The sequence below is a fragment of the Chelonia mydas genome, chromosome 12 (genome assembly GCF_015237465.2).
Source record: "Chelonia mydas isolate rCheMyd1 chromosome 12, rCheMyd1.pri.v2, whole genome shotgun sequence".
Classification (NCBI taxonomy): domain Eukaryota; kingdom Metazoa; phylum Chordata; order Testudines; family Cheloniidae; genus Chelonia; species Chelonia mydas.
In genome coordinates, this window is record NC_051252.2 from 11,269,557 (window position 1) to 11,290,734 (window position 21,178).

Here is a 21,178-nt window from a genome sequence, read left to right on the forward strand (position 1 = left end):
GGTATTTGCTATTGTGGGGTCAGAGCGCACATTCCTAGAGTTCAACTTACACTCAGACATAATTTCTATTTATGAATTATGGTTTGAATCACTGATTCCTTTTACTTGCCTATGACGTGTCCTCATTTACAGTCTGTGGACAGACAAGCATCTCAGAATCTCCACAAAAGGGATGACTGCAAAATTCTTTTTCCTTTGTGTCCGGTTCCTTTGTGCCAATGTTCCCTTTTACTGGGCGAGTCAGCAGGGAGAATTCTCTGCCATTGTCTCTCCAGGAAAGCGGCGACCATATGATACTTCTCTAGCCTTGCAGTAAATGACAGCACCATTGTTCTCAGGGCTAAGAATGTAACTTCAGCTTACCTTGTACCTTACACCATACGAAGACATTGCCAGGGACGACTTGCTGGAAAACCCCAGCAGCCCATGTAGCCAGTGTGTCTTTCCTCGAATACTCTCACACATTCTTTAAAAATAAGTATTTATTTAAAGCATCTGGAACATGAGAACGCCACAATATGACAGAAGAGCACACATGAAAGCTAAAACATGTAAATATACCTGGAGACAGTGAAATCATTGACTGATCAAAGGTCAGAAGCCACTATTGCACCTGGACCTTAAATAGCAGAACTAGGTCTCTTGCTGATGCTATACAATACATTCCAGGCTTTTGAGGTAATGTTCCTGAGCCTCTTGGCTATCTTTCAGCAGGTATTCTCTAATTGAAACTAACCTGCCACTTCTCCCTTTGATGAATAGGGTATTTTATGCAAGTAACTCCTAGGACTGTTGAAAGCTAAGAATATAAATCCCTTACAGGTTAATGGCAGGAAAAGATGATGGAGCAACATTTCAAACCTCTGGTCCTAAATTGCACGGTAGGGAACTGAGGCAAAGAATACTGTCATCAACAGGAATCTTTCCACTGACACCAAGTGGCCTTTGGAGCACGCTCTCAGGGTGTGATAGGTGCAGATATGGTTTCTGAAAGTGGATTTTACAGTAGATTTTAACTATTAGAACTATAGCTTGACAATTACCTTGTAATTGTCCAGAACAAAGTCATGATCACTTGATGACTATTAGATCGAAATTTTCCTCTAGTTTTCATATGGCATTAAATTAGTAAAAACTGTGTTTTGTTTATATGCTCCCCCTTCCCCCCCCCCGCAATTAGTGTTCTAACCATTGAGGCCCTGTTTTCTGTGTTTTCCTATTCAAATAATGATCTGCTATCTTTGAACTCCAATTCGTTTTTACTGTTACAAATACAACCCATTCCATCTTCAGTAGGCCTTTGTCCAAAGATGTTGCTATTAACATCAGTGAATCAACATGGCTTTGCTGAGAAATTTTGACTGTGGCTGACAACAGATTAAGGAAAGCCTCAAGACAGCCACGCACTCACTAAAATACCAACTTCCTAACATTTGTTCTCCTATGAATTCTAAATTTTCTATACTTTTGAAATTTCAGAAATGATGAAGGGTGCCCGTAGACTAAAGAAAACAAAGTCTGACATTTAAATGTCCTATAGCGAGAGAGAGCAGCAAATCTTCTCCTCAGCCCCTATCGGGAGATTACTTTTCCTCAGTGGCTACCCTAACAATGTCTGCTACCTTGTAAACACCTTGCTTGGAAGAGAGTAATCAATATTCACAGTCCTGTGAGACCGATACCAAGAGAGACTATGGTATTCATTTAACTTAGATTCAGAATGTATTGTGCAATCTACCTGAGAGGGGGCATTTTTACTTTCAACACCGAATGGAATACATTAACAGAACACAATAAATTATTTATCTCCCCTCCCCCCACATTTTGACACACAGAGAAATACAAAAAAAGTAAAAAAAAAATTCTTAATCTTAACTTTTATCAATATTCAACAAGCACATTTGATATAAAACAGTGAAATCTGCACAGTGTAAATGCAAAATCATCAGGCTGTTTATACTTAGTCATCCTTTTTGTCTGAAGTACTTGAGAGGTCTTCTTCATTGCCGTCAGGACAAACTTTATTTCTTGCGATTGGGGTCTTTTCTGAGACTGATGTCTTACTCTGTGAGAATGTGTCTCCTGGTGTCTGATAATCGTCTTCTTCGTCTGATGTCTGTAGCTGGCACCTCTGTAGATCCAGGTATGTAGTAAATAACTTGGCATATTCTGGATGCTTGAATGCAAAGTGCTTAAACTCATCTGAAATTAAAGACAGGTGTTTTTTACCGTGTTGAGCAGCAACGATGCAAAATATTCTACCGCACAATAACAGCATGACGGCAAAGAAAATTATAGTGACTGCCACACTGAGACCAGTATCCCTTCACTGACAGTGACCAGGACAAGATGCTTCAGAGGAAGGGGCAACAGATTCCAGGGTGGGAAGTTTTGGAATTACTATTTATATTGTAGCGGTTTTATATTTAGTCTTATTAAAACTTCCAGAAACTGAAATGCCAACTGAATGGTGACCTGAAAAAAATTAATTTTACACCTGTCAAAACTCTTGCAACAAGTGAGGATATTGTGGACTATTTCATTATAAATAATGGTTCATAGCGGCTATGAAGCATAAGAGGTAACTATCGGTCTCAATGGTGGAATTCACTAGTGTGGGAGACACAGATTTCACAGCATAAATCCCAGACTTTGGAATTGTCTAATACAGGGGCTTAGAACGACCACACGTCTCATTGCCTTAAAAGGGATGTGCAAAGCTCACGGCTTCAGCATAGCTTTCTCTCAGCCATAATAAAACCCGCAATGAAGGAAGAAGAAGGGGGGGGGAGGGGCAGATGGGAAGGCAGAAAATCTAACCAATTGTTGCGATTGTGTCAGCAGAAGTATGGAAGAAGTTAATCCATTGGCTGCTTGTGGGAGTCTCTTGTAAGGCACTCATGGTGATGGAGGTGGCATATCAAACCCAGAAGAAATGATGCTGTAAGATCTCTTACGTTACATGTACACTGAGAGCTGGGGGAGTGATTCCCAGCGTGAGGAGAAATACTTGCACTTGTTCCCATTGAGCTCATGTGCTAAAAATAGAGTGTAGCCATGGCAGCGAGAGTGGCGGCACTGGCTAGCAGCCCTGATTATGTGCCTAGGGTCTCTGGCACGGTAGTGGCAAGTATGTCTCCTCGAATGGGAATGATATCCCCAGCTCCAAGAGTAGACGTAATTAAGGAGAAATGAATACATCGTCTTTGTTCATGTTCCCAGACCACACATTTTTTCTCAACAGTAGCAATATATGAGTGGTCTAGGCACCTGTTAGACTTCTTTTGTGGGGAAAAGGAGTTCTGAATCTGTAATAATCGGAGACTGAGATCTTAGAGTAGTAATATCAAGGCTCTTTCTTAGTATAAGCATATTAGTTCTATGGAATATACTTACTATAGGTGACCCCCCCAGAATTATTTGTGTCTATTTCCTTAAAGAGTTGAGAAACATCCAGGTCAGGCACTCCAAGAGATGACCGGAGAATACAAGCAAACTCTTCTTCTGTTATGCTGCCGTCATCATCAATGTCAAAGAGCTGAAGTAGAAAGATTGAAGTAGAAAAACTGTAATGCGAATACCCATAGTATGAGTCTGCCTATGTGGTAGACCAGCAATTTCAATTCAAATTAACCTTTGAAAGCACCCAGTAATGGTCTCTGCCATTCAAGATGTCTCAGCAGTTGTCACTGTGATTTGAAGACTCGAGTCCCAACAGCTAATTTGTATTTAATTTAAAAAAAAAAAAAAAAAAAATTTTCCCCAGAGAATGAGATGGGACATTTTTCAAGGAACTTTTCAAAAGAAAGACAACATTGAGATCAAAGGCTCCATGATATGCTGTAAATGAGCTGTACTGGAGAATATGCTCAGAAACTAGTAATGAAAAATACCACTAAATTAGCTTTTTCAAAAAACACGGCCCATAGTTTGTTATAAACCGTTATATTTAAAAGGGATGTGATAACTTACAAAAAGTGTCCCATGTATAAGTACTAAAAATAATACCATCAGGCTTTTGTCTTCTTTTTCTGCAAATTAAACTTTTATGACACTGACTGAACTTGCTACTATTTCGGCTAGGATGAAAATCCATATTGTAATAACATGCATGATTTGTCGCCCACTACATATTTCATCCCATCCTTTCTAGCACGGCAGTGGCAGTGAGCAGCTGCACTAACCGCTCACTAGTGTAAGAAATAAGGGGAACAATGGCCATAGGTGCCACTTCTGCTGCCGCCAGTGGGTGCTCGACCCCCTGTTGCCCCTGGCCCCACCCCCACCCCTTCCCCCAAAGTCCCTGCCCCAACTCCACCCCCTCCCTGCCCCTATTCCGACTCCTTCCCCAAATCCCCACCCCGGCCCCGACTCTTCCCCGCCTCCTCCCCTGAGCGCACCACATTCCTGCTCCTCCCCCTCCTTCCCGGAGCGGCCAAACAGCTGTTTGGTGGCAGCCGAGCGGGAAGCACTGGGAGGTAGGCGGAGGAGCGGGAATGTGGTGCACTCAGGGGAGGAGTCAGAGGAGGTGGGATGGTGGGGGGAGGGGAGCGTGGCTGCCGGTGGGTGCAGAGCACCCACTGATTTTTCCCCATGGGTGCTCCAGCCGCGGAGCACCCACAGAGTTGGCGCCTATGATGATGGCTCCAATTCTGCAAAGAGCTCTCCAGGGGTGAACCCCTGTAACCAAGCAGAACCCATTGCAAATGCAACCTTGTTTGATAGCAGATAATGGAAGAAAAGTCATAGCTCCATTTCAGAGTAGAACGCTTCCCATTGAGGAGAGTAATGATGTCTAAATTATCTGCTTCAAAGTAAATGCAACAGTTAATATACCATTGGTGGTTGCTATGGTTTGGAGGCCAGTCTTTCTGAGGATCTTCAGACACAAAACATCTCTGAGAAAGCACAACTTTTGGAGCAGTGGTTGAACAGGCTGGATTGCCGGAACACTTAGCTATATACAGCAGCAATAGGACACAATAATTTCACATAAAAATATAGGCAACTTCTTGAGTAAGCACTGGTCTCTCTTATGAGAGTCCTATTCAGAGTAACTGTCCCTCATATCTCAAGACACTGCACGAGGAATACACAAAAGCAGAGCAGTGGAGAGAATGGAGGGATCTCAAAGTCTAAGTGTCCATGATCCAAAAACAAGCTGGTAACTCATTTTTGATTTTATGAGCCTTGACCATGTCCATTGATGATTTTTTTTTTTTTTAAAGAATAACTGAACACTTGAGCCCCACCAGACTATTCTGATCTACATATCACTCACAAAATGCCCTCACAGAAGTGTGTAACTGCTGCTGAATCATTTTTGGACTTATCTTGCCAAGTTACATATTCCTTAGTACCTTCACATGGCTTTTGAAGAACTTATCTATGAAGCTGACATCTGCATTTTCTTCACTACAAATGTCAATTGGTTTAAGAGCATTACTTACATTCACATGACAGATTGAATCTATACATTTATATTATGATTTGAAAGAGAACAGAATTACAGTCAGCCCAGGTTTGTCAGGTTTACAGAGCTGTGCTAAACTGAACTTACCTTAAATGCCATCTGAATAGTCTCTTCTGTGTTGGCAGGGTTACAAAGAACAGACAAACCAATCACGTATTCTCGGAAGTCTATGGTACCATCTCCATTCTGTAACCACAAAGACAGATAGCAAAAGTTAAGAGTTAATAGCTTGGATCACTTAAAAGGTTCATCATATGAGAAATAGAATCAAGCTATGCAATCTGTACTAATGCTTAATTTAATATTTTAAAAAAAAATCTGGAAAAAAAAATCAGTACATTTATACCATTTAAAAGTGACCGGAGAAACCATTTCTATAGATGAACAACTGACTTCTGGTTGCTGTTTTGTAAGCACCAGTTCACAAAAGGATTAAAATCTTTACCTGCGTAAGAAGAGAGTTTTGGTTATTAGCGTTTGCTCACCTCAAAAAGTACTTTCGGCTATAAGAAACAGAACACCAAGATAGGATATAGCATGCGCATCGTCAAGAAGTTACCAGGCGCTTTCTGCGTATGTTCAGAAGGCTGTAAAAATACCTGAGACACTTCATGAGTCGAACAACAAGATATTGCGCTTTAATCCTAATGGCCTGTATTGGAAGTAGGAAAACCAGATTTTTTTCAGTAGGAAGATACTACAGTAATTCATTCAGACCTAAACTGCAGTTCCTTTGATGGGACGGGCTATCAGTTCCAGGTGAGGTGAAATTATTGGCGAGTCTATTTGCAGTGAGGGGAAGTGGCAAATACCTGCTGAAGAACACGTGCGTATTTGAGTTGATTGTATTTATGTGACCATCTTAAAAGTTCTTTGTGGACCTGGGAGATATTCTGTCATGGGTAAGAAACAGTAACATTTGAAAGTTAGGTGACCATACACAGAGCAACTACCTTGAGGTTAAGGGGACAGACGATCCCTGGGCTGAAATGTTCCCATGAGACAGTCATGAAAATTTTTTAAACAGCAAACAAATTTTTAAAAACTGAACGTTGGTGGTGCAGAATTCATGGGGGGGGAAGGGTACATTTCTGAATTAAAATATTCTTCCAGGAGGCAAAATAGTAGTGTCAAGATCCTCCGAAGTTGATCAATATGAAACGTTTTACAGGCAAATGAAGGAACAATGGTCTTGTACGTAAACACACAGAGCAGAAGGGAGATCTGCATAACTTCCTGGCTCTGCTACCAAGAGGACAGCACAAGCTCAACACAACACACTTAGCGTCTCTGTTCCTCAGATCCCCCATTTGTATAATGGACTAATAAGCTACCTAATGGAACAGTGCCAAGACTAAACTGTAGAGTGCCTTGAGATCCTTGGGATCTGCATACTGTGGATTTCCTTTATTGAATGAATACTTCTGTACTTTGGATGGTCCTGGATTCAGATAGGTGGGTGAGAAAGTATTTTTACTCTTAAACAATTAAAAATAACCAATACACTTTGCAATGTTTAAAACAATTGCTATCTAGATCCAAGTTTACTCAGTCTCTAAAGCCAATACACTTCCAGTTTACAGACACCCATGTTTTGTTTTCTATTGATAGGGTAAAGAATCTTTGTGGAAGCATTTAGAATGTTGAATATCACCGACTGTTTAGAGACTTGTGGGTTTGCCAACAAGTTTCTTTATACAATTCTTCACTGCTGATAAAATTACCAGCCTCCTGTTAGACAGGTAGCATGGTATATTCGATGTTTATTGGCAATTTTCTACTCAATCTCTGCACTTTAACCTCTGCGATTAATAGTCAGCTGGTACCCCAGTACAATTCTTTTTTTTCGTCCAGTGGTTTCTGACGCCAGACATTTTAACACTGTGGATCTCGTGACATCCAAAATGCTAGATATACAATATATCGTTGCTTTTTATTGTGTAGTTTTACAATCTGAATGCCTGGATTGTTAATTTCTCATCAAAGGTCCAGGAAATGCTTGTATTATATGAAGGTTTTTTGCTGATTTCACTAGAACTGTTTTCAGGAATTTACAATTCCCTCATACATGTGGCGTGGCATGAAGTACAGGTTTTAGCTTGGGTAGGACTTAATATGGTTTTTTTTAAAAAAAATGGTTTAAGATTGTCCCAGTGGTGCATAAAAATATGAATGCAAGACTGAGAGGTGGGGGGAGGTAGCTACGTTAAGTGAATACGGCCTTGGTTTAAAACAAAAACACACAGAATTTGGAAATCCAGTTGGTTCATAATGGGGTCTAATGCTTTCGTTATTAATAAATGGAGCATGACAAAGTTAGCATGATCAAATTATTTCCATCTAGGTATCAAAACCAAGAATTAAACACAGTGCAATTAGAAGTACTTCATTCCAGCATTTTGGATATCTGGGTGTGAAAACTGCACTTCAAGGTCATATTGTGACTTAATCATACAAACTCCTAGGATGCTGGCTACTGCCAGATGGTTTGACACTCGATGAAAGGAGAGGTGAGAGGGGCAGGAGCAGAAACGGAGATGTTTACATGGCTCCTGGCATGAGAAAGGATAGGAGGGAAAAGGATGGGCACTGAATTAAAAATGCATCTAGAGAAACGCTAAACAGTAACAAGCAAAGTCACTGCAGATAAGTTTGGCCTAGCAGCTTCTCTGCTTTCACAGGAGATTGTGCTTTGCAGCACGATATGCAAAATTTAAACTCTGCAGCCAAAGCTATTCTGAGAGGTGACTTGTGAACCAAAATGTCAATTCCACAAATAGCAAAGGTAAGGGGTGGAGCATTCCATGCACAGCTGCCTTTTCAATTTAAAATTTGGTTTTCATTTCAGGTCTTTCTGTCACATTAACTCATTGCAACGGTATGGTGAAATGTCCCCCCGCAATTCTCTCACCACCTGCATATACCATGTGGTGATGCAGAAGCCACTGCCTCTGGTTATTATATAGCCCAAGTCATACACTAGGATAATAGCGGCATTTAACAGGCTTCCATGGGCTAGCTACCTGCGATATACCCAGCAGAGTTCAGGGTGGCTATGACAGAGCGTGGGGTGTACGGGTCTGGAAAGCATGAACGAAGCAGCAGCTGGCTAGTGTGACATTGGGGATCCTGCAGTGTGCTGAATGCCGCTCCCCAGCTATAATTATTATTATTATTAATTGGGTATTTGGCATAGCAAATACATGTAGATCATTTAAATATCTGTCTGTTGCTAAAAAAAGTAAAAAGTTAAATATAACTTAATTTTACTATGTGTTCTGAGTTTAAACCAGACTTCAGCATTGCATTGCCATTTACACTATGGGGTACTATATATTTAAGAAGTATTTTCCGTTTTTGAGTCAGAAACATGTGCTCAGTTAAGTACATTTATGGTGGTCTCAGGAGCAGTAAAGCTTGCATATTGCAGAAAAAAAACCTCCTCCCTGACCCATAACAAACAGTCTCTTTAGAGCCCCATAGGGAGAAAGATAGGGCACGGACCCTGAATTACCCTTTTTTCCCAACTAGCAAAACCCCTTCCAAGGCCAGGTGGATGCAAAAGTGATGTGGAAAAAGCCTGAGGTGCCACTGCCCAAGGGGCCCAACTTGCACTGTGCCTATAAAAGGCGTCATAACAGGGATAGTTTTCATGTTGACTTTTACCATAGTTTCTAGTTTGATTCGGAAACCATATTTCCTAGGAGAACTGTTCATGCATGTCAAAGAAAATCATCACAATCGCTTATAGGTCTGCAACAGAGAGAGAGGAATTTCTACTGGACACAGCAGTAGGGACATGCTTTTACAGGTCTCATTTTCATAATAGGGAACATCTTGCAGGAGGTTGTTATTTTAATCCTTCCCTGCCCAACAATTACAGGTGAGATCTCACTAGCCTGAAAGACACAGATTCTAGAGCAAACATTAATATAGCAACATTCACAAAAGGTGTCATTCTCTCTCTTTCACTGGGATTATTACCCACCTAGTCTTAATGCTTATGTAGATAAAAGTATGCTTCTTTGATTGACTAATTTGTGAATGAGTGGTGGTTGTGGTTCAAGAGTTAGCCTATTTTGTCACAATTTGACTATTTTATTTTTACTAAGTTCCTGTCATTCAGTCTGGTATCATGCACCGTAAGCGATTTAAACGATGGTTCGTACATTGCGAACAGGTGATCAGATTTCAATGACAATTTGTACACAGACTCAGTGAACGGTATTTTCCAGAAACGTAGAAATGGAAGCTGTAATGATTTCAAAATACATCAACCTGTTAATAATCAAATGCAACCCCTCTGTTGTTTAGTTAGCTGCTGCTGACACTTTCTTACAAAGGTAGTGTAGGAGGGGCATAGGCCTCTGGATATTTGTAACTAGAGATGGCTGCTTGACTCATTCCATTCAGCTCTCTCCCTCTCTCTCTCACACATGTTAATATCAACTAGGCCCATGTAAAATAAATTTTGCTTTAAAGCAGCCAAGGACACTCTGAACCGCAGGCACACACACCTACAGTTCCTGCTGCTTCTTGCCTTTTAACGCTACTGCAAGCATCTCTGCCCTGACATGAATGGAATTAGTGTAGTTGGAGATTGTGGGTCAAATTCATCCCTGAGGAAACTCCACTTCAATGGAGATAAGCCAAGGCTGAATTTGTCCATCTGTCTGTCTAACAGATGATCGCAACAGTTCAACAGCCCTCTCAAAAGGCAATTCTGTATTTTAGCACTGCTCAGATTATTGCACTTTACAATACAAATATTTATTAGAAGGCTGCAGGAATAAAAAGAGTATATGCCAAGCACCAGGTCTCCAGGAAACATTTCAGCCGAAAACAATGAGACAGCAAAAGTAGGAAAGAGGAGAGATTTTAATTTGTCTCTCAAAATCCACTGATTATTATAATAATTACAACTCCAATTTATTTTCCCCATTACAAATAATTCCTTACAAATTAGAAATCAGTACACCTCTATTTACTAGCAATTTCCCTGCAGGCAAGCACAGCTTCTGTCTCCAGCAAAATAAGCTCTGATAGATAATACATAAAAATCAAAATAGTCATCAAGAACAACCCCAATCTTAAGAAAAAAAAATCAGAAATGTATTCTCTATTATGTGTATACGTCCACCAGCCACCAACAAGCTACATGAGAAGAAAGCCTTAGCAACAACTACTCTGACCCACCAACATTCTCTCCTTTTTGAATCCAAATCTAGTTTTCTATGATAGGTACCCATATGCATTTGCGTGCGCGCGCACACACACACAGAATCTTGCACAGCTCAAGAAATGCTCCATTTTCGAGCCCCTCAGCAATCCAAACAACTGTAAAACGTACACGGTAAAAAAAACAAACATTTCACAATAAACTAAGGGGTTTTTAAGCATTGAAGTGTTGCGTGCTCTTTCATAGCAACACAGCTTGTAATGACTTCACAAACAGTGGCTCTTGAGCAACAAGGAGAAAGGCTCCCATTAGTAACACAGGCATTAACAAGAGCACGCAGTTGGAGTGTATTTCATTCCAATGTGCTCTCTTAGGAGTACATGGTTAGCTGCAGCCATTCTTCAATGTTCATGTTCACCAGGCCGTCTCCATCTTGGTCCAGGGATTTGAAGGCACGGAACATGCCATCCAGTCGCACCAAGCAGCTGATGAAGTTATTGAAATCCATGCTCCCATTTTCATCAGAGTATCTGCGAATGATCATCTGGTAGAGCTGGTCATTCAGCTGGAAGCCTGCAGCCTTGAAGGCACCTGGCAGCTGAGCACTCCCAAGAGTTCCCGACTGGTCAGAGCAGTATTCTTTGTACACGCACTGCCACTTCTTGATGTTGTTCCACAGATACTTAAACTCCTCAAAGCCCAGCTTACCGGTTGTGTCGCTGTCCATGACTGACACCATGCTCCGGCACGTGTCCAGGCTGAAGCCCTCTGTCTTCAGGTTTTTATGTCTGGCCACCACCTTGTTCAGAATGTCCATCAACTCGGTGGCGCACACTTCCATGTCATCTCCAGCCAGCTGGACAAAGAGTCGGCGGAACTGACGCATCTCCTCGCTCTCGCCGGCTTCCACATTCATGAAGTGGCTGCGAGGAGGTGGGGGTGGCTCTGGGGTGTACTGAGCTGCTACCTCACTGATAATGTTGACGAGTCCTCCAACGAGTCCTCCAAGATTTCCTCCTCCTTGTCCACCTCCTGCTAAAAGACCCCCAAGGCCTCTCGCAAGGCCCCCTCCACCACTGCTCCCTCCACCAAGCAAGGCTTGAGCGAGGAACATGGTGAATGTGTTACAGAGAATTAACCAGATGAGAGCTGAAAATCCTGCAGCCTCAGAGCTTTAATGGAGTCTGAGCTGGGTGTGAGCAAAATACAGATTATCTGTCTGAAGTATTAGTATTCACCATGCCCAGGCATGTCTGATGCAGCCTTTGGTTGCCTGAACTCCCTGCAGCCACCCTCTGCTTTTGACAAGTATTTCTCTCTCCGAATGCTTGTTTTTTATTTTACAGATCAGATTCGTTTTATCTGATGTGAAACCATTTTAGGGTAAAACTGAGGCGCTGAAAACCATACAGCAAAATTTTCAAAATGTCCTTAGTGGTACTTTGAGCAATGCAACATTAGAAAGGACCACAGCCAAGGTTAGACAACTAACTTAACTTCCCAAGGAGATCCGCTCAGTCTACCACGGTTGTATCCATCCCTGCATTCTCCTCTCCAATGTCTTGACTTTTGTTGGAGTTCGGTGCTGCACTGACAATCCTAGAAATTAAAGTAACTTGTTTGTCCAAATAGGTGCAGCATGGCTAGAAGCAATACAAGATTGCCCAACCAGCCATGCCAATGGGTCTCAACCTCCCACTTACTGTGATGGCCACAAGCTAACGGTCAGGATAGTTTAGTCTCACTTTTTGTCTTTAGCCTCTCTGCTTAGACTGAACAAGAGTCAGGTTTGATGGGGGTTTCTGTATCACAGGCCCCTGTCTACTCATTTTACTATCTGAGATTTTGATGGCCTTTTGGTGGCTACAAATTTGGGTGAGGCTCAAGTCAGTGACCTGGAGCTGAGAGTTCTCAAAACACATTTCCCTTCTTTCCCCAGACAGCTGTGTTCTTGCATGCAAGTTGAGTATTTTGGGAAAAAAAAAAAAAGGCAGGCAGGCAGAACAGGGTGTTGATGAGATGCTCGAGCCAGACTTGCATCAGCATTAAGCTTGCTATCCTAAGTCAAAGAGCTGGGATTTTAAGCATAGCCGATTTCATTTGGGGCAAGTGGATAGAGTTTTCAGTAAGAATAAAAAAAAACAACTACTCTACTGCTCTAGGACCCTGCTTCATGAAGCCGTACATTAATCTGGTAATCAGCACCACACTGTAAGCATGGAGAGTGATCCTCAAATGACTACAGCTTACTCAGCATACGGGAAAGTCCCAGCTTGGGGAAAAGAAGGGCCTTAGCCAATAGTTTCCTAGAGAGAGAGAGAGAGAGAGAGAGACAGACAGACACCCTATGGTCATTACTGAACAGCTGGGATTAAATAGGGTCCATGGCGATGAAATATTCACATACGCCTGTAGGTCAGGCACTTTCAATACAGTCAGCGTTTTAAAAAGAAGAAGAAATTGGGCCCTTCATTTTCTGCTGATGAATTCATTCAGACCTGGAGAATCTCAAAACAAGTCCTGTCAGTGCTATATGGCACAATTCCTTGATAGGGAAGTTTACTAAAAGCAGGACCAGGAAAAACATGCAGAGTTTGCAAAACTCCCAAAATAAAACGTGAACAACAGATCCTGGAGTGTTTGCAGCATACCATGCTGACTGTACATAGCGCACAGTGCATAATGGCAACCTTTCAAATTACAGCATGTTTTCACGAGCACGGACGTGCACTTCTATTACACGTACTGGGCTCGCCCAGTTACCTGCAGCCTTACAATCCTGTCAATTTATAATGGCATTGCCTGGCTGTAATGGAGCACAGAATTTGACCCACTGAGGTAGGCAAAGTGAATCAATTAATCAATGTCTGACAAACTCCAAGTTGTTGCCATCTGATGGATGCTGAGTGGCCTATGTGAAAAGACGGAGTCCAGTTGATAGGTTCACAGATACATTCAAATACTCATCACATCTAGCACCTTTGCTGAGCAGGAAGGTCAGGTGTAGAATGAGCATGAGAACTGGGCTAGTCCTTTATCCACAGATGTTGTCTTGTCCCCTCCAGGCCAGGTTCTGGGCCCTGTGGCACCATTTGCATGTTGTGCTGTACCTGTTCTAGGGACTAACCAGAGGACTTCATGTTGCAGGGACGGCATCTGACAAGCAACAGATTAACCTAAACTTTTATTGCTAAAAAAATGTAGAAAGGCAGCCACTGGTTTCTCTAGTCTATAGGATTTTGGTTGGCAAGTTACTCCTTTAGTAAGCTGGACTTACGCTTGCAAATATCTTTAGGGAAAATGATTCTTAAGAGAATGTTACTAAGACACCTTATTTCAGTCAGTGCCATAAATCCTTACCCTATCGAAGAGTAGGAACAGCTCTTTGAGAACATCTGAGACAGGCAGCTTCAAATGCTCGGCAAACTCCTCCATTCCAATTCTTCCCCCTTTGGAGGCGTTTGCAATAGCAGCAAATGTATCCAGTTGATCTCGGATAGGATCCCATTTTAGACTATAAGAATCAGAAGGAGACATAATTAACTTCTGTGCAGCAGGGCTCAAGAGAGACGGAGTTTTAGTAGCAAGAGAGTGACTGCAGTTTCCACAACAGAAAACTGGATAGCATGGAGTATGTCGTGCACTGAAAAGGTTGTGCTTTCAATGTGCGATACTGCATACTGAATCAGCATTTAACAAAACCCCTGAAAACTACTGTTTTTTATTAAAGCTAATTCTGTGCTTAGGTATCTCAGCACTCACTGCACAGAAGATGAGAGTTTTCAGAAGCAGAGGCAACATCCGGCAACAGAACTAAAGACAACGTTTCATGGCCTTAAATTTGAATCCACCCAGCCGTCAATGTTTCATGTCACAGCATTAGCTCCCAAATGGGAGAGGCCACCTTTTAGCTGCAACTAACCTGCTAGCTGAGTAATGATGTAACATCTGGTGCACCCCAGAACACATCTCATTCAGTCAGGAGAAGTGACAGCACACTATCCCTAACACAGGAAGTGTGGTCCCATGATTTGGGTGGTAGGCAGCACTTGGGAGATGCAGGTTCAGTTTCCTTCTCTGCTACAAATTTCCTGTGTGACTCTGGGGCAGTCACTTGGGCTCTCTGTGCCTCAGCATCCCACCTGTGAAATGCGGATAATAGTACTTCCCTACCTCACAGGTACATTAAAGATTGTGAGGTGCTTAGATACTACTATAGCAGGGGGCTATTTAACTACAGTAGGCAGATTCTTACTTCCTCACACAGGCACATAGTCCAAGGCATAATTTAGCCCCAGAGGGCCTTTTCCTTCTCTAATTTCTATAGAGATTATATTACTTTTCAAATCCTAAAATACATTACGTAAGATCAAATAATCAACCAGGCAATTTGTCCTCTGTTCATAGAATCATAGAACTGGAAGGGACCTCGAAGGTTCTCTGCACTCATGGCAGGACTAAATATTATCTAGACCATTCCTGACAGGTGTTTGTCTAACCTGCTCTTAAAAATCTCCAATGATGGAGATTCCACAGCCTCCCTAGACAATTTATTCCAGTGCTTAACCAGTCTGACAGTTAGGAAGTTTTTCCTAATGTCCAACCTAAACTGCCCTTGCTGCAATTTAAGCCCATTGCTTCTTGTCCTATCCTCAGAGGTTAAAGAAGAACAATTCTTCTCCCTCCTCCTTGTAACAACCTTTTATGTACTTGAAAACATATGTCCCCTTTCAGTCTTTTCTTTTCCAGACTAAACTAACCCAATTTTTTCAATCTTCCCTCATAGGTCATGTTTTCTAGACCTTTAATCATTTTTGTTGCTCTTCCCTGAACTTTCTCCAATTTGTCCACATCTTTCTTGAAATGTGGCACCCAGAACTGGACACAATACTCCAGTTGAGGCCTAATCAGCATGGAGTAGAGAGGAAGAATTACTTCTTGTGTCTTGCTTACAACACTCCTGCTAATACATCCCAGAATGATGTTTTCTTTTTTGGCAACAGTGTTACACTGTTGACTCATTTACCTTGTGGTCCACTATAACCGCCAGATCCCTTTCTGCAGTACTCCTTCCTAGGCAATCATTTCCCATTTTGTATGTGTGCAACTGATTGTTCCTTCCTAAGTGGAGTACTTTGCATTTGTCCTTATTGAATTTCACCCTATTTACTTCAGACCAATATTACTGTTTCTGGAGAACACGACAATGTCTTGTGCAGCTCTGAAGTCATTAAAGAACTCTGAATAGCAAAATCACTCTTACTTCAGTTTCTTGCTGATTTTGGTAAACTCCACCAGGCCTGCTTCCATGGGCAAGGTCAGCTGTCCTGCTGAAATCATAAGTCTGCAGTCTTCAAAAGTATGGTCTGTAACTGGCAAATTCAAAGCCCTGAAATGTAGTAGAAAAGACACATCTGAAAGAGATTTTTGAATCTTAATTCCCCACCCCCCACAAAACCTTCCTCGGTGCTGGTCTCAAAGGTGATACATAAACAGACAAGATGAGAATTTATCCTTGCACCACTTAAGCGGGTCAAATTCTGTTCATAGTTACGCCAGTGCAAATCCACAATCATTACACTGGAGTCAAGACAATTGTTTGAGATTTACACTGTTGGAACAGAGCAGAATTAGGCCCATTAATCACAGTAGAGAAAACTGAATCTGTGCCCTTATGTCTTGTCATGCAAATGATTACCCCAGCTTTACACCAATTAAATGCATTATAGTGGAGCACAGAACAATTAAACTTATTACTAGTCAGTAATAATTAGCCAATTCGGAACTGTTTAGTTACAGAGGCTTTTACACCTTATACAATTAATTTAGAGATCCAAATACAAAACCTAGGACTCAGGTGAATCATGGCTTGTCAACCACTCCCTGAAATATTTCAGATCTCTAAAACAGTTCAAAATATAGTTGAACCAGTGCCCAGGCTATATAAGGACAGTTCTTGGTAAGCGCATGAGAATTTTTTTTTATATGGATACATACGTTGCCATGATATTACGGACTCTGTTGGCAAAAAGAGAAGGATCCTTTTTCTCTTCTTCAGTAGGAACATGAACAGGTAGAAACTGAAAAATATAATTTATTCAGTAAATCTGCACAGCCACTAATTTATTACTGACAGCGTTTTGCATCATAAAGGAGAAAAAAATATCAGTCAAGCAATTAAGTAATCAGCCACTAGAGGTCTCCATAGCCTTAGAAACAGCTCAGGTTTTTTTTACTTACCCAAACAAAACACTACACAGCAGATCTGTGGCTGCTACATGTTGGTTTAGTGAGATCTGTTGTAGCTGCTTTAATATGAAATCCAAAACCAAAGGGGCAAATAGCCTAAAAACACAGTTCTTCATAAAATTAGGAGTTGAGCTCCAGTATTTGGGCCTCAGGGACTGTATGCACACTTTCAAAACTGTGTGCTAAATACCTAGGTACCTAGTTCTATATTACAACTTAAATTCAGTCTATACTAATGCTAATCTTTTGAACACATATTGATGCTGCAGCTAAACTGTAGAACTTTGAGGACTGGTATTCTATATTTTGTTTTTGGAAAAAGGCAGATGCCCCAACAATAGTGACATGGAGAAATAAATGACTGGAAATCTTTCCAATGGAAATAAAATGATAAATGGTCTTATTTCAGGATGAAGTCAATTTTATAATATATGCTTGCTATTTTTGGAATTTGAACAAAATTAATACACAGATAAGATAAGAGGCTGAGCAAACACAAATGAATCTTGCAAAGATCTTTTTTAAAATATTTGTCAATAATGATAAAATAAAAAGTTAAATTTGTCAAAACATCATTATATGACTATCCATTCTTCTGCTCTTTTTCTGTAACAACTGGAGATCAACAAGAGTTAGATAAGAATTGTGTTCTTTCTTAGGTTTTTTTGTCTTCTGATCCACAGCACTCAGAAATAGGTAGTAAATAGACTGAGAATTAAGTTAGACATATTTGGTTGAGAGAAAACGTCCAGAAGATGGGTTCTGGACCCCAGAATGGGCATTACTAGCAAAAAACCTGAAGTGAGTTGTATGCTACTATTTGAAACAGTTGAGTCGTTATCCACTTTGGGGGCATACATATTCATAAATTTAATGGATTTATTTAACTAATTTGAAGCTGAGTGTTTAAAGACTTACAACTAATTCAAAGATTCAAATGGAAAATCTGGGTCCTAGGGAAAACAGGTGGTGTGCATATACCCCTGAAATAGCTTGTGTCCCCGAAATATTGAGTAGATTTATTATGAAATTATAAAAAGGGTTATTGTACTGGAGTAAAAAGAAAAGGAGTACTTGTGGTAATTTATTAGAAAAGTAAGAAGCATTATCAATTATATTCAACTTTCTCAATCACTAGGGCATCACCAAAAGTTCAGGACTTGGTAACTTAGTTTACAAGTCCATTTTGAACTATTAGCACATCATCATAAATGTGCATAATTCTACTACCACAATAAAAGTCAGTCTTTATTCTGAGACATCAAATAAAGAGAAAAAATGAGTGAATTTGCATCAGAGTGAATATAATGTCTTTCTTGTTATTAAAAAAGACATCAATGTTTGCTGTTAAGAGTTTCAATAAATGCACTATTAGCATCTGTGATTCTTTATAACAAGTCAACAAAGGAGCACAAGGAAAATGGGCTTGGCTTGCATAAATATAGTTGGCTTCCGTATAACACAAACAGGCAAAAGTTCATTTTCAAAGCAATGTGATGGGAAAGGGATGCATTACTCCTGTTTAATTCAGTGTGATGTTTGCACGCAGTCCTGTATATTAATTGAGTAATTTGCCATATAACAGTTTCTGTTACTCATTTGTCATATATTGTTTGTGCTCTCTGTATAAACACAGCGCTAACAGTCACAGGTTTCTTTTGCAGTTTGGTGAGCCATCTCCTTCCTGATGCCTGTGTGCAGCAATGCACTGGCTTACTGCCTGCGAGCATGTCTTTTCAAGTGGCTGTAACAACCAACCATTGACTCCCCGCTAAAGGAGTGCTCTCAAATGGCAGGTGTTCAGGAGGCAGAGGTCTACGCTTCTGGCATTGAAGGTCCTAGAGCTGATCCTTGAGGATAACCATACACTTTGTTCTGAGTCCGATACCCCACCCTGCCCATTATTAAGTTAACTCCTTCTCCCCCACGTGTCCTGAGTGAAACAGTGGGTAACTCTCTTGGGCTAGCAAAGCAAAGCACTGACATCCTCTGCTGTCACAGTTATTCACACTATGCAGGCACTCAAGTAGGATGAAGTCAGAACACATCTGAACAATCCAAAAATGTGAACCAAAGACATGATTAATCTACATAAGCCTGCTCGTTTGGGTCTCAGGTCCTTGTATGAAGGAGCAAGCTTACTCTTCACCAGCTGCGACTACACCTCTACCTCCTCCAAAGGCAATGGTGATGTTTGAGGCTCACTGCATGTGACTTGCCCATAACCACACACACTGTGGAGAAGGACTTGATTTAATTTCTCCCATCTGTGACTGGGGCATTACTGGGGCTAGCACGACTACTTTCCAGGTGATGATGAATAAATACTCTCTTCTAGTCAGAAATTCCTGAGCATTGCAGAGGGAAATTCCAGCCCTGCAAGATAAAATCCTTTTAAACTCACTCAAGTAATGAAAATACCTCCCTGACCTATTTTTGGCCTTCTCCCTCCCTCCTATGCTATTTACCATGTATATCTTTTGCAATAAGTCTGCCTATCAGATTCTAAGCTTAACTGTTTCACGTCCAATATATACAATTCCGTGGAATATGTTCATGATATGTTCTTAAAATACAACTGGTACATTGCTGTGCATCTCTGCACAGAAATAAATGGAAGCTCATGGTGATGTCTAATTTATTTTAATTCATTTATTAATTCAATTTATTTCTCTACTGGGGGAAGATGCAGACAGTAAAATGCTTCATGTCTAATTTTTATAACTTTAAAATTTGAGGGCAGATTTGTTTTATTACAGGTGCACTAGCATTAAATTCTGAGACAGCAAGAGTCCTTTTTAAAAAAATACACAGAGTGTTAACTATTTTCTTTCTTTACATGTATAATAAAGACATTTATTCAAATGAGTTATTCTTGTGTAAAACCACAGTAATTGAGAGGAGAATCAGGCCCACAGTATTTGCATACAAATATAAAACAGGTATGCTGTATTTTCTTTTGCATTACACAGCAATTCATGCATATTAATATCAACAAGGAAACTTGCTAACTCACATCAACTACTGGGAGACCCATGGCTAAGTCTTAAATTTTGAAAATAGACAGAGAGGGCACTGTATTCCACCCAAATCAACTTTGTTCTTCTATTTAGCAGGCATAATTTAGCTTACAATATTTGTTAGTACTTCCTGGTATATTATTAAGTGTTGTGTAGAATCCTTTGCCAAAGTAATTTAGCTGTAATGAGATAGCCCCTCACTATTACACTTGGTTAGTAAGTCTCTGCTCGGAAGTGAGTGACCATTTTTGTGTTCATCAAGATCTGAGACATGCATGTATTTTTCTCTCTCTTATCAGATACAACTGTTTGTACCATACACGTTAATAAAGTTAAGAGTAAGCAATAAGACAACAGGTTCATTAGACAAGGTACGCTCTTTTTTGAGAATGAAAACACTCAGTTTAGTCACTGAATTCCTTAAAAGTATTTAGCTCTGAGCTGTAGGGAAGTATTAGTGTAAACACGTTACACAGATCACATGACAACTGCCACGTGATGGAAGTCGGTATAGATAGCATTCTACTGCCACTCCAGGGTGGCGGCGAGGGAGAACAAGTTATTTTGTAATTCAACCTGTTCAGTCTTTACAAGAACAGTGAGTCCAAATGTTTGTGAACAATGGTATTTAACTGTGATTTTATAACAAATACCCTTTCGACCCTTCCACATATGGGCTCTTGTCAAGTTAAAAGACACGTCAGCACGGGCAGCAGATTCAGAGCTGTACCTACCATGTTTCCCTGTCAGGTGAGCTAATCTATTAAGACAAGAACTGCACTTATTGCCAAAAGACATTTGTTTACTGGTAGATATTGATAAAAAAAAAATACAGGAACAATAGGTTTATCAAAAAAATCCAAACTTAATAACGTTTCTCCAATTCTTACCTCAATTTCTATCCTGGTGAACAGCTGGCAAAAAGTCATCACACAAAGTTGTTTGCTAGGGAGGGGGGAAAAGATTTATTTTTTTAAAAAAAGTAATCTACTTTCAGGTGACTTGCAAATACCTTTTGTTAACATTTTTTCAGTGTCTATTTTTGGCAATAATCTCTATATGCCCTGAGCTGAGCTTTCTTGAGATGCTGCCTTAGGTTTTCTTCCTCGTAGCGCTGGTTCCTGCTCCTATTCAAGTTAGTATTTATGCTGCAAGTTCTTTGGAGCAGAGAACATGTTACACTTTCTAGTGCCATATGCATTTACAGCACTATATATGTAGTTATCACACATATTCACCGTGCTTTATATAAAGTTG

General features: G+C 40.6%; 2 protein-coding genes across 2 annotated transcripts in view; both read right to left on the reverse strand.

The window, feature by feature from the left end:
* Positions 1-464: 464 nt before the first annotated feature.
* LPCAT2 (lysophosphatidylcholine acyltransferase 2) overlaps positions 465-21,178 on the reverse strand; it is a 48,935-nt gene continuing 28,221 nt past the window's right edge. Inside the window, exons 8-14 of the mRNA XM_037877793.2 lie at positions 20,812-20,866; positions 16,650-16,732; positions 15,916-16,041; positions 14,013-14,166; positions 5,561-5,659; positions 3,397-3,538; positions 465-2,202 (exon numbers count right to left, since the gene is read on the reverse strand). Coding sequence (XP_037733721.1) covers positions 1,961-2,202; positions 3,397-3,538; positions 5,561-5,659; positions 14,013-14,166; positions 15,916-16,041; positions 16,650-16,732; positions 20,812-20,866 — 901 coding nt within the window. The 3' untranslated portion in view covers positions 465-1,960. The remainder of the gene's footprint in view (positions 2,203-3,396; positions 3,539-5,560; positions 5,660-14,012; positions 14,167-15,915; positions 16,042-16,649; positions 16,733-20,811; positions 20,867-21,178) is intronic.
* CAPNS2 (calpain small subunit 2) lies at positions 8,997-14,005 on the reverse strand. The gene has a single exon (XM_043526214.1). The coding sequence runs from the start codon at positions 11,764-11,766 to the stop codon at positions 11,023-11,025; it is 744 nt and encodes a 247-aa protein (XP_043382149.1). The 5' UTR covers positions 11,767-14,005; the 3' UTR covers positions 8,997-11,022.